At 50.1% G+C, this 13,047-nt stretch overlaps 1 protein-coding gene across 4 annotated transcripts in view; it reads left to right on the top strand.

The window, feature by feature from the left end:
• Positions 1-13,047, top strand: part of LOC117231999 — a 257,984-nt gene that overhangs the window by 87,301 nt on the left and 157,636 nt on the right. For all 4 annotated transcript variants that reach the window (XR_004493050.1, XM_033491062.1, XM_033491064.1 and 1 more), the window contains exons 4-5: positions 2,802-3,614; positions 3,773-4,875. Coding sequence is in view for 3 of the 4 variants with exons in the window: in XM_033491062.1 (XP_033346953.1) it covers positions 2,802-3,614; positions 3,773-4,875 (1,916 nt within the window). In the remaining variant the exon portion in view is untranslated. The remainder of the gene's footprint in view (positions 1-2,801; positions 3,615-3,772; positions 4,876-13,047) is intronic.

Raw genomic sequence — 13,047 nt, 5'->3', positions numbered from 1 at the left:
ACAGCAGGGAATCGCTTACCGATTTCGCCTAGCGCCGCTAATAATACTAATCGGTCGACCGTCTGCGCGAAGGTGGTCGTTTCCTCCGCGGACACCCCGTGTATATAGCGCGACTGCCTGAATAATTTCACCGGTAACCGTAATTACGGGGCCCCGTTCGCAGACACGGCACGGGCCCGCGTCCAACTCCGTCGTTCTGTAACGAAGCTTATTATTGCCAACGCAAACAACGTTATTATCGTCTTCCGGAATGGAACTTTCAAAAATTCTATTAATATTTATGCACGCAGTAGATAGTTACGAGGCACGAAGAAAGTCGCCTCGCGTTTCACCAGTATCAATGTCGTTATACGCTGGAAGATTCCACGAAAGGTGCTCGAGTTTCATCTTAACGTTGCTCTCGTGAATCGCTTTATAATCGTAACATGATTGATAGCCAAAGAAGGATGATACGTAATTATCGGCCCCCTCGTTAATAATATCGAACCGTGATCCGCGCGCAAAGAAGCTTACATTGTTGGGTTATTAAAGATGCAGCGTTAAAGACGGTATAAACTCGCGAAGTTTGGCGGATCCATTAATTTTCGAAAGATTGCTACGGAGACGAGATAAATAATCGGCGAGGGGAAATGCAGAAGATACATCGGCGAGACGCGCGCCGGGTCTATCTATCCTCCGGGTAGTTGGAAAGGCTGAAAAGACTTTCTAGCCGATTCGATGCAATATCCGTCGCGTAGCCGGATCGGATGGCGACGCTTGGAATACGTTCGGAGGACTATCGCTCTCGGCGCGTGTACTTTAGAAAACACGGTAGCCTTCTTTTATTTCTGGCGAGGTGAGCGGGCGCGGACGATCGAGCACGTGTACACGGGAAATTGAAGGATGAAGATAAATGAGAGTTCTGCCGCGACGGACTATCAATATTGCGCGTATCGTGCATTCGGGGACACGTTGTCTACGTAGCGAGTCGGCCGAAGTATCGAATCCAGCGCCGAACGATCGACCGCGTCATTCTTATTTGCAACCGATACTTCCGGTCTGTTCTTTCTCCGCCGCGTCGTTTTCACCTCGTCCGTCGAGTCGACGTACTCCGCTTGGCGCGTATTTCGATCAAGATCGAAGATTAATTTTCTGGTGTCGAGAGCGAATTATTCCGGTCTCTTTGAATATAATTGGAAGAAAATGGCCGGTGAATGACGCGGCTTCTAGACTCCCTCCGCTCTGGACAACCTTTCTCTTTAATTATATTTAATAATGGCAGCTGTGTTCAGTCGGGAAAAGTCGATCGCGCCCCTCCCCCCTCCCCTAGTATTCAGGCCAGTTTGACGCAAGTTTCGAAAAGCGATCGATCTCTTTGATCGATAAGCTCGACGACCGTGAACGAATCTTGGAAAATCTGCGGTGATTCGGTTGGTCGCGACCAGTAAATTCCGACAGTCTCTTTCGAGAGATAGTTCGAGGATGAGGGAAGGGATTGTGGGCTAAAGATCCAGACACGCTTTAACGAGCCGTGTACGAGGTAACGAGACTGAATGCAGGCTTCGCAACCCTTTCTTTCGTCGGTGCGGAGCAAAGGAAGATTGCGATTTCGTGTGCTTCGGGCGCCTTTTCAACATGTTAATTGTATATTTGAGGTAAGGTGATAAACAAGGCTGTGGCTCGGTAGCTCGCTGCCGTTGGAGTCTTCATTACAGCTGGTAATATATAACCGAGGCCCCTGAGGGGGCACTCTCGATGTTCTAGAAGAAGTTATGAACTCCGATATACCCGGTGACCCGGCAACGATTACTTGTCAAACGTTGCTCTCTCGACCGAGCTCGATCAGCGAAATTTGATTTCAGGTCAAAAGATTAGCCATCGAGGCAGCTCGAAAGCACCGATTACCGGAGGAATAATCGACGGCTAGGCATATTTCCCATAATGTCTTTTCCACTTTTCTTCCCTCTTGTTCTCGACTTGGTCTCGAGTCATTCGGACGTTAATTCGAATTTTAATTCGCGATATTAGAGCGACGAGCGCAATTGTCCCCCGCGGAGAAGGGAAGCTGGCAGGGCGCAATCTCGTCGAAAGCGGATTGCTGCGAGTTCGTCGAATCGTCTAATCGCGATCTCGCATCTGCCGGTGCCACTGCCTCGCAGCGTACTCTGGATAAGGGCTCGAGCAGCGAAGAGAAAAAAAGTGAAAAAGACGAGAGAAACCCGCGTGATCACGGTTGTATCGTGAAAGCGGCTCTCTCGCAACGTGCACACATACACGCGCAATCGATTGGCCTTCGGGTCCGGAGGTGCGAACCGGTTCCTCGAGCGCGACTCGATTTTCGACGTGGAATTCGGAGCCGAGCGAAGGAGACCGGCTTCCTGCAACCCTCTTCAGACGTTTCGGACCAGGGGTTCGCTCGGACCGCTTTTCTCGGGGCCGAGCGAAAGAACCGCAGAAAGAAGCAGAAGAGGAAGAAGAAGCAGCGACGCTTTATCCGCGAAACAGAGGTAGACAGAGACGCGAAGACACGCCCCCTCGGTGTCAGATTTTATTTATCGCACCGTGGTTTTTTGTTTCACGGTAAATACTGCGGGCATTTAGGAGTAAGACGTTCCCCGATTTATGGTCTCCGGCCTGCCCCGAGTCCTTCTTCTTATTCCTTTGCTTCGTCGAGCGCCCTTGAATCGTTTTCTCCTCCCGACTCGAAGCGTAGCCCTTCTGGATCTTCCTGCCGTTTTCGGCCTTCCGCGTCGCGACTCCTCTTTTACCCTACGTTCATTCAGAGTCAGAGTAACGTTCATTTCTCGGCTCTTTCGTTTCAGATAAACATGGAAGCTGTCACGTCGACCGATTACGATTCGTCCAATCTCAGCAGAAATTTTAATCAGGTGGGCTTCAACACTTACAACTACTCGCAGTTCGAGGAGAAATATAAGCCGCGGCAAGTGTTCAAGTACGGCGACGAGTATCTGGAGTACGGTCGCAACTCGGTCAGACTGGGGCTGAACGAGAGGTTCGCGAGATTATCGTCGAGGCATCAGGACGGTGTCGGGAAAATCGATCAGAGGTACTTGCGGAGTCACTCGCAGCCCGAGAGACAGCATCATTCGACCCACGAGACACGATCCAAGTCGCAAGATTCGCGAGAATTAACTTTCTATCAGATCGATCCGCCCGTCAGAGCGGAGAACGTTCAACATCATTCGAAGGCTCATCGTTCCGCGGTGGAGAAGGGCCAGGGCAAAAAAGAACTGACCTTCTACGAGATCGATGGGCCCGCGACGCAAGAAAAGGCGAAAGACGGCAAGTTCGAGAGCTGCAAGGACAGAAGCGACAAACGGGACAAGTCGCACACCGTCCAGGAAAAAGCGATCCCTCCGAAGCACGCGAAGCAGGGCCATCAGGAACAGAAGACGAGCGCGCCGCCGAACTATCAGCTGAATAGATCGCAGTCTGACCTAACGGAATGTCAACTGCCAAATTATTACAGGCATCAGAACAATCCTTACATCGATCCACCCAAGTACAGACAATTCGACAGACCGCCCAAGTATCAGGAGACGCCGCCGAGGTCCGAACCGCCTCCGAAGTACTCGGAAGTGGCTAGACGTCAGGACGATTACAAACGCGTACAGGTGAGTCCGACTCTCGTATGTATAATTGCGTTCCTCTCATGTTGCCAAGAATCATTTTCCTGTTCCCTGGATTCCTACATTCCCAGTTTCCTGCGGGAATTAAGTTTTCACGAATTCAGAACAATTAGCGGTAACGCGTAATGTTGTCAATTGGACAGGAGGACAGGAGCAAACGACAAGGTGGAGGAGTAGGAGGAGGAGGAGGAGGAGGAGGAGGAGGAATAGGAGGAGGGAGTATAGGTACCGGTACCGGTGGTGGCGTTGGCGGTGGCGGCAGCGGCGGTGGTGGTAACTCCAGCAGGGGAACCGGCGGCACTCATGGCGCCGAGACGCCCTCTAATCTGGCCAGTATCACGCCAACCGCGCGAGAAGCAACACGCGGTCCTTCGTCGCGGTCGCGACTCCCGTACAAGTCGTGCGACACGCGTTGCCCGAACAACAATAACAATAATAACTCGACCAAGGAGGAGACGTACGAGGATGGTACCGAGGACTGCGAAGTGATATCGTCGTCGAGGTGTCACGCGGACTCGTCCAAATCGTTCCACCATCATCAAAATCGGTCTTGCGGAATCGGTGTGGGAACCGGTGGTGGTTGTGGTACCGTTTCTGGTAATGTTTGCCACGGTGGTTCCGGTGTGCCGTGCGATTCGTCGACGTGCGACCGGTACAAGGGTGCCGTGGATTCTTTGCTGAAGGCTAGTGAGGCGGTGCAAGGACGTTTGTGCGATAGATCGATGTTGAAGATCGAGAAACCGTCGACGAAGGCGATTCTTCACGGTATCGAGGGCATCGGAAAGTGCGGGGATAGAATGAAATCGGCGCAAGAACTCGGTTACGGGAAGCACGAGACCGGCAAGTCTAAGAGTCACGATGTCGGTCACGGGTTCAAGGTCGAGAACATTAAGTACTACGGCGAGTTGAAGGGTTACGATTTCAAATCGTACGGGACTATCGATAAGCCGACGGTTGTTTCTGCCCACGAGAAATCGCATTTGCACGGGCCGGAGAAGAACGGTCACGAGAAGTGTCACTCGAAAACGTCCTCCTCGTCCGCGATGCAGAGTTACGGCCTGTCCAAGGTCGCCGGTGAACGTCCAGCGGAGAAGAGCGTGTACGCCGATCACTATTATCACCGATCGTCGCACTCGAAGCCGCAAAGCGCGTATCAAGTGTACCAGGAGACCAAGTACTCGTACAACGTGAGCGGGGTACCAGGGACGCCGGCGCAGGCCAGCGCAGCCGCAGCTTTCTTCGCAAGGTCAGTTACTCAATCAACTATACTACTCGCGATCACGCGCGTCCACCTGTTTCCGCTAAAGATTTACGACCCTGCCGTTCATTCTTCTCTGGTCATTGTTCCTTCTGGCTATCTGTAATTGTCCGCTGTCTGACTACCGTTTGTTTACGCGACGCCTCCTTCGGCTGGACGTTCGTTTGGTCGGCGAACGGAACGTATCGTTCACCTTTGACGAAACGTATCGTCGTGTGATACGGAATATTCCCGTAAGCTATTCGTGCATTCGACCCTCTTGTATTTCGAAATCGTAGTTTTCTAACCTAACGCGTATTGTTTTTTATTTGTTTCGTTTTTTCTCACTAACCAGAGTGTAGCAGTTTTTAAGCCGTTCTTAATACGTTGGCACGGAAACAGACCATCCAGTTCTGAAAACAAAGCGAACTGGAGCCAATTAAACATCCAAGGGCTCGATTCTCTCTGTTCTCGTGTGCGTGACGCGAAGGTCTGAAAGGAAGAAGGAGTTGCGTTCTCGCGAACAATCGCGGATTCACAGGGTACAGGATCTCAAAGGTAGCGGTTGCGAGCTGCGCAGAGGGTTGCTGCAGATTTTCTCGAGATGCCTGGACCTTTGATCTCTGGGGCACGCGTCTTCGACAAACGATGTTGGAACGAAAAGCGTGCAGCTGGGAGCTCGCGTGAGAGCGTTCGGTCGAGCATAAATCGCATGTGGTTTACGCGGCGGGATAAACCTCTTCCCGGGGATACGGGTGTTTTCCCTTTAACCCTAGCCGCGACCTACCTGTCCGTAATAAACCTTACCTCTGGCTGGATGCTGCGAAGTCGAACGGCGGTCTTCGTGTATTTTGTATCCGTGTTCGCGGGTATCGAGAGCGCGCACGCAGTGCAAACTAACCGCGTCGACACGGTGCACGATCGCAGTTGTCCGCGAACGCTATGTCGAGTTATTAGCTGAAGGTAATTACCAGCGGCGCGGTTAATAACGATCTATCGCGAAATCGAGGCTTTCTCAATCGCTGTCATTAATACACGATCCCGGGAAAAGGCGCGCGGTACTTCGCGGAAAGAAAAATTACGCTCTGGAATGTCCCACGGCGTGCGTCGCGCGTTAACGAAAGGTAAGGCTTCGCGATTTCGAAGAATATTCCAGATCCGGGAGCAGAAATAATCGCGAACGACCAGCGCCTGTCGCGATAAAAGTTTTCTGGAATGCGTTTTCCTCGAGCTAGTGCCGGCGATCGGTGACGATAAACGCCGTCGCGATTCTCGCTCGATCGGACTTTAAACGGCCGAACAGGCAATCGTATATCGTTAATGGATCGTGGCGTCGGCAATACAGTGGTCCTCGAACGTGATCGTGACCCGGCTGCGAGAACGATTCCGATGGACTCCGTCTCACGAGAGAGTGGCGCCTCGCGTCCTTCCTCTTTCTTTCATTGTTTGCTATCCTTCGTTGTTCGTACCGGGATTCGTTGGAATCGGTGTTTACCGTCTCGTAGGAAGTGGCCGAGTGCGACGAGAATTGAAATTAATCGCGCTTCGGCCAGCCGTACGACGTATCTGCTGTTTCTTCGTACGACTACTGGTTTGAACGGTGAACGCGCGAGGGTCATTCCGTCTGCCGTTCTCGAACCAGCCAGTACCGGAGACAATCGCCAGCGAAACGACTTTGCGAATTTATTTTGAGCCCCGAACGCGAAACTTGTCTCGTTTCGAACGAGATTCGCCTTCCTTTTCCCTCGATATTCCCTCGTTCCCGTCCATGATCGGTCGCCACGTATACCGGTAGTCTGTGGCGAAGTATTTGGTCGTTGCGAATACAGCCGCCTCTCGAAGTCGCCGGAATACGAGTGTCGTCCCGTTACTTTCGAACTTCATGAATATTCGGCGCGGCTTCGTCGTCTCGCGTTCGGGGATCGAAAGGAACGAGTATAGCCACTTGTATTACGGCAGGCAACGAGCTTTTTTTCTTCCAGGCTTCTTCTTCTTCCTCGTGTTATCTCCACGCGTCAATTTCCCGATGGGTTTGCCCGGGCACTGAAGTGAACTTGGAATTTCACAAGTTCACCGGAGCGGTTCTAGAAGAGATTCTAGCGAAGCTGACGCGACAGATAAAATTGACCAAGGGTGGGTGCAGGTCGCGTTCCCTTGTCCATGGGGGGTAAAGCACGGAGTGAGGGAAGGTGTGAAACAGAGAGAGGACGCGAGACGAAGAAGGCGGTGGGCCAAGTCCGCCCGTATTGTTAACCGTCGTGATTTTATTGGCCCTTTATATTGCCTTCACGCTTCTCCCCTCCGTTTCTCGACTCGATGTTCGACTCTTCCTTCGGCCGCCGGGGGCTTCTCTTTATTTCCCTGTCCTTTATTTCAGCAACGTTTCGCCTCTCGAAACGTGCTCCGGTTGCCTCGGAACGATTTTTACGAGACGATCGCTTGCCGCCTCTCTGGAAATTGCAATGTCGAGCTTCGAGGAATAACCTCCTTCGCGACACTGTGTCGCGTGTTTTCGTCGAAATATCGACAGAGAAAGAGCGTAGGGGTAGGAGGGAGAGGGAGCAAGAATGTGAATTAACTCGAAAGGAAACGATCGGACGAGGTTGATATTGAAATGCATCGATGTGTACTCACGGTTTAACTCCGCTGCGCTCGATGAACGCATAATACAACAGAGACCGGTGACTGTTCGATGAGAAGGGACGCGTTGAAAGAGAATCGACGAAACGAAGGGAAACATCCGGAGTTCTCTTGGTCGAATGACACACGCTCTCTTCTATACGTACGTGCTCGTATTTATGCCTGCGACGACGTTTGTCTGTGTTTCGTAGAACGGAGTCTAGTCTCGTGCGCGCGTCACCAGATCTTATCGTCGATAGGAGAGTGGTCCTTAATTGGACAGGTGACATTTCCTCTTCAGTTTTCTCGCGTAATTCTCTCGACTCTCTGTTCCTCGCCGAAAGGACTGTTTCTTCTCACGGAGATTGCTCCCGTCGCTGTTTCACTATTTTGGAGGCAAACGTATCGACGCGGCTGATACTCGATATGCGATTTATTCCGATTAAACGAAATTTTTTTTTTTTCCGGACGGAGAGAATAATCGCACGAAAACCAAGAGATCAATTTTCTCGCGCTTCGAGGAGCGGTATCTCGAGTTAACAAGTGTCGGTGAACTGGAAAAGAGGTGGATGGAAGATGCAGAAATGACCTCGAAGGCTTGGGCGCCGGTCCACACCGGCCGAATATATCCGGTAGGTCACCGTGGGTTTGAACTCTTCGTTCAACAGGTAGCGCTCTCGTAGTCCGGGTTTGCCAGCGACCCGTCCCTCTCCATTATATTCATATCATGTAAATGCGCCCTACCGCTCCGGCTGCCTCCTATTTTCCACCCTTGCACCAGACCAGACGCGAGCCTGTACCAAACAGACAGAGAGGTAACGAGTACGTTGACGAGACGAGAACGGTGTATAGAGAGAAACGGAGAGAAAACGAGAGACGAGAGACCGTGGAAGAAGAGAATCGGTCGGGATGACGAGGAGGTCGGGAAAAGAGATGGAAAGAGATGAGAGGTATATCGAGATGGGAGAAGGTAGAACTCTACTTTGCATTTATTCTAATGGGATAATACTCGGTGTCTTGGCACCCGGTCGTGGCACCTCGTTTAGTATAATAATTCCTGCGGAATACATCCGCTGCGCGATACCTCTGATTATCTTCGTCGAAGGGGGTTCATATTTTTCTTTTTTCTTCACGAGTCAAGCGTGTTGTTGTATAGGTGAATGCAGGCACGCTAGGCGCCCAGTGTCGTCGCGTGGGCGACACGTACGTAGGCCTGTCCATCTTTTCTTTTATAACGCCAGCCAGTGTTAACGCATCGACTATTAAGTTAAGCGACGCCCGTATGTCACTGTAATACCTACATGGGTCGGGCGGCTATAAAGAATCACCGAAATCACGCTAAAAGGTTCCCAGGAATTAATCTTCTATTTAAAACGACCGTTTCGTCTCGTGTCCACGCTTCGTTAACGATCGCGGCACGTTGGGTGGAATTCTTGGCTCGAAATCGCGGCTCGAGCCACTCGGCCAACGAGATGTTCGTCTTCTTAGACGTCGTCGTCGTAGACACGCGTTGATAAGCTAGCTCCGTGTTGTCGGTGTACAATTCGTTGCCGCGTTCACGTTGCCGCTTAATTTTCGGGTCCCGTTGGTTGCTGATCGGTGAAACGAAGGGGCCGGTTTCGCCCGGTCCCGATTGAGACCTCGATTTCGCCAATTAGAAGAGAAATGCGCGTATTACGTCGATTAACCGTGCGGAATCTTAACGAGTTTCACGAGCGATTATTAAAAGCCGATAGCTGTGGATGAGCGCGTGTACATCGAGCTGCAAAACGGAGCCAATCGACAGGGTATGGAGAAGAGAAAGAGATTCAGAAAGAGACCAGGTAGAGGGGCGAAGTTTGTAATTATCTTGCCGGACGTAGTTGCGGCTACGCGAGCCAATGCGAGCGAGCAATTATGTCACGCTTCGGTATCGATATTACTTTTCAATTTGATCCTGATGGAAGCACACCGCTCGTCTCTTCACCGTTCGCCACAACAACGTTCCCGTTTCGTTAGTTCTCGCTCGTTCTTCCTCTCCCCTTTCATCCTCAGTTTTTTACTCGGTTCTCGCGACGCTCCCGTTCATCATTCTCTCCGCTGTTCGTGACGCCAATTAACGGACGGCGACGTGCAACGCGAACACCTATGATTAGCTGGTTAAGTCGGCGCGATGCGGATATTGAAATCGCACGTTGGTGTAATTACGAAAAAGGAACGACCAGATCGGGTACTTGGTGAACTTGGCCTAAATTACCGCCACGCTAAGTGGCTTCTACTCCGTTTATTATTTATGGAATAATAACGGCAATACGGTCCATCGTATCTGCTCCTGCAACCAGCCACCGTTTACGTTGCTTCTCCCTCGTAATTCTAACACGGTGCAACGAACGCGTTACCGTCTGTCGTTTAATATTCCCGTATTACAATGATCCCTTTACGACGCTAATGATCTTTCACAAAATCTGTCTTTCGGTCGTGATACTTTTATCGTGTAGCAGAAAGTTGCAGAACGCGCTCGTTGTTATTCCTACGCACTCATTTTGTATTCATTTAGTTCGATAAGCGACGATCGCACGATAAACTCGATTGAAATTGAAGTCTATTACCGCGACACCTGTCGTGCGTAATTTCTACGTTGAAAAAACTGTCTCGATAGTCGGCCATGTAAAACTGTAACGGCTGATAGGTAATAATTAACGAAGCACATCACGCGGCTATCTCAATTTTCGAACGGAATCAGAAATTACGATTGAAACGCAAGTTAAACGACTGGTGTATGGAGAAGCGGTGCATCGTACGTGACCGAGCGTTCTCGTACCTGTCGCGATAGCAGGGCTGGCGCGAGAGTCATTAGTTATCCAGCATTATAGCCCAGAAACGATTCGAATCAATTTGGAGGTTCGTAACCCCCGGTATACGTGGGTCTCGTGACTGCTCCATATATCACCGGACGTTGGCCAAACGATGCAGTCTGGGCACCAGGCCGAAAGAGAGAGATTGAAATTTTCTTTGAACGTCCAGATTTTCGTAAGGTTCGAGGGGAAAAACGATCCTGACGAGGGTGCAATTTCGCCGGGTCTGTTCGACGTGAAGGGTTCTTCGGTTCTTCCGCACGGGCCAAGTTAAATTGTTCTTTTTTTTTTTTTTTTTTAATAAAGGTCTTGAAGGTTTACGGCGTTGATTGTTCGGCCTTCGTACGTCGGTCGTATCGAGGCAAATTGCACGGGAGACGGGTGAAAAGAAGCGGACGTCACCGCGATCGTGCGTCTCGACCGGGACAATGACGCGGTGAATTGTGCCGGGGAATTTGCATACATGTAAATTGAACGTACACGAGGCTCGCATCGACGCGCGCTGTAATTATCAATTATTTTCAGCCGTTGTATTCGCGATGTTAATTTAACCTGGCGACCTCTCACGGGCCTCCATGTAAATGACTTTCCAGTTTTTCGCGACTCGTTTATTCGATCGATTAACTCGTTTCTTGTTAAAAGAGAAATATTCTATCGTTGAACGAGAAAGGAAAAAGGTATGGCGCCATCGTGAATAGTCGCGGAGCGAGTCTCGTATCCCGTATTTTCTAGTCCTCTCGTCGCGAATCCGACGTTACTATACAAATATTTTACGATTACGAAGCTTACCAAAGCTTACCAAAGCGATCATGCCGGAGGAACGGACAGAATTTAAACGACGGTCGACCATTTAGTCGCTCGAATCACGTGCGCCAAGAATTTTTCGCGGGACTTGCGCCTCGCGATTTTCTCATGGCCATTCCCTCTGTTTGATTATGACAAAGGCGACCCTGGTTGGCCAGAGAAGAGTTTGAAAATGTATTTTCCGGAACCGGCACCGAGACAATGGTGCCGCCACACGGATATTTAATTACGAGTATGTTCCGGCTAGCGAAAAAGAGATGAAGCGCCGGCTTTGTTTATGAATACGCGCCGAGCGCAGGGGACTTTATGAAAATACGTCCTACAATGGAACTAATAACGCGAAACGCAATATGCTTTGTAGATCGCGGCAGAACTAACAAGAAAATGGTAAACGGAGAACGTGGATCGAGTCGAAGCGATCGTCCCTAGAACGTCACGCTAAATTTTCAGGTAAATTTTGGTTTTCTTCGTTGGCCGATAAAAATTTCTCACGCTGTATAGCACACCGGCTACGTGTACGCGTATGTAATATTCGTTTCGAAACATGAAAATATCCTCGTCGAGACCTTTCGTCCGATCGTTTTCTAGATTCAATTATAGATCCTCGACTACGCCTAAGAAAAAGGTCGGTCGCGTTGATAAATCAGTGCGGCGAGAACATTCGTGCCGTGATATAGTCGTAGCTTGTTTCACCTTCTCCCTTCCGGGGCAAAGTGTCACGATTTCGTGGATAATAACGCCAACTGGACCAGTTTCGTCATATTTCAGCCGCACTCGTTGCTCCGTACGTCGGAAATACGCGCGCCAAAAACTGCCTCACTCTCGGCGACAATTGTCAAACGAGTCCCCTCGTGAGCAGCAGAGATTTCTTTTACGAAGCAGCGGAACTCGATCGATTCGTTCGCTTTTTCTCGCGTTTAATACGGTATCGCGGACGATTCGAAAAAACGAAGGATCTCGTAAGTAACGGACGACGATGAGACGACGCGTATACGCGAGGAATTGACGCGCCGTGAATCGCCACGACGGTGTAACGAACAGCTCAATTAGACGCGCCGTAAAATGCAAATGTATGCGCGTGCCGACTTCTCGAACGTGCTAGGCAAGCTTTTCTTGCGCGAAACGTGCACGCGTGTTTCGCGTGATGATGCGATCGAGACCGACGCTGACCGCCCTCGAATTTGTTATTCGTTTCGCGGATACCACTCGCCAGCCTTTCTGTAAAGGGTTCTCGTAAGCTCGGTGAAATTTTGAGATCTACACGCGTGCAAGACGACTCGCGATATTAGTATTTCGCTTCCGTCTCGAAGCTCCATGGAACGCGAAAAAAGGCGAACTTCAACGGGAATAATGTTCAAAGGATATTAAAATTTCACGGGTACTGGCTCCTTTGAAAATTCCCGCCGTATCGAATGCCCATCGTCGTACACACGTGCGCGTACTTGCTGTATATATATATATATATATATATATATATATATATATATTGTATATACATATATACACACACGTACACACGCGTGTATACACGTTCGAAACAGCTACTTACTAGACACGGTAGAACATACGCGTTTGTGATTCAGCGCGTAGGTAGAAAAGTCGTTCGTCCGTAACCAAACGGATGTAATAACTTTAATTGTTAATTAACGCTGGCTTTGTGTCGGACACCGAGGAAGCCCTGCCCCCTCTGCTCGAATATTGCTTTACCGTGCTTTGTTCTTTGCCCGTGGAACTCTTTGCGATTCAAATGTCATTTCCTAAGTCTCGCGTCGCAGAGGTAATTAATACCCTTGAATTTAATAACACCAAGTCTGCGGGTACCTAGCTGGATGAAGATTTATGTTTTTAATTAGCGCCGGTCCGCTCTCTGTCGTTTAATTATGATCCCCTGCACGCGGACCTTTGAATTTCCCGCGTTTGAACT

Source organism: Bombus vosnesenskii, unplaced genomic scaffold, assembly GCF_011952255.1.
Source record: "Bombus vosnesenskii isolate JDL3184/JDL3185 unplaced genomic scaffold, Bvos_JDL3184-5_v1.1 scf7180000013277, whole genome shotgun sequence".
Lineage (NCBI taxonomy): Eukaryota > Metazoa > Arthropoda > Insecta > Hymenoptera > Apidae > Bombus > Bombus vosnesenskii.
This window is presented reverse-complemented; position numbering and strand designations above follow the sequence as displayed.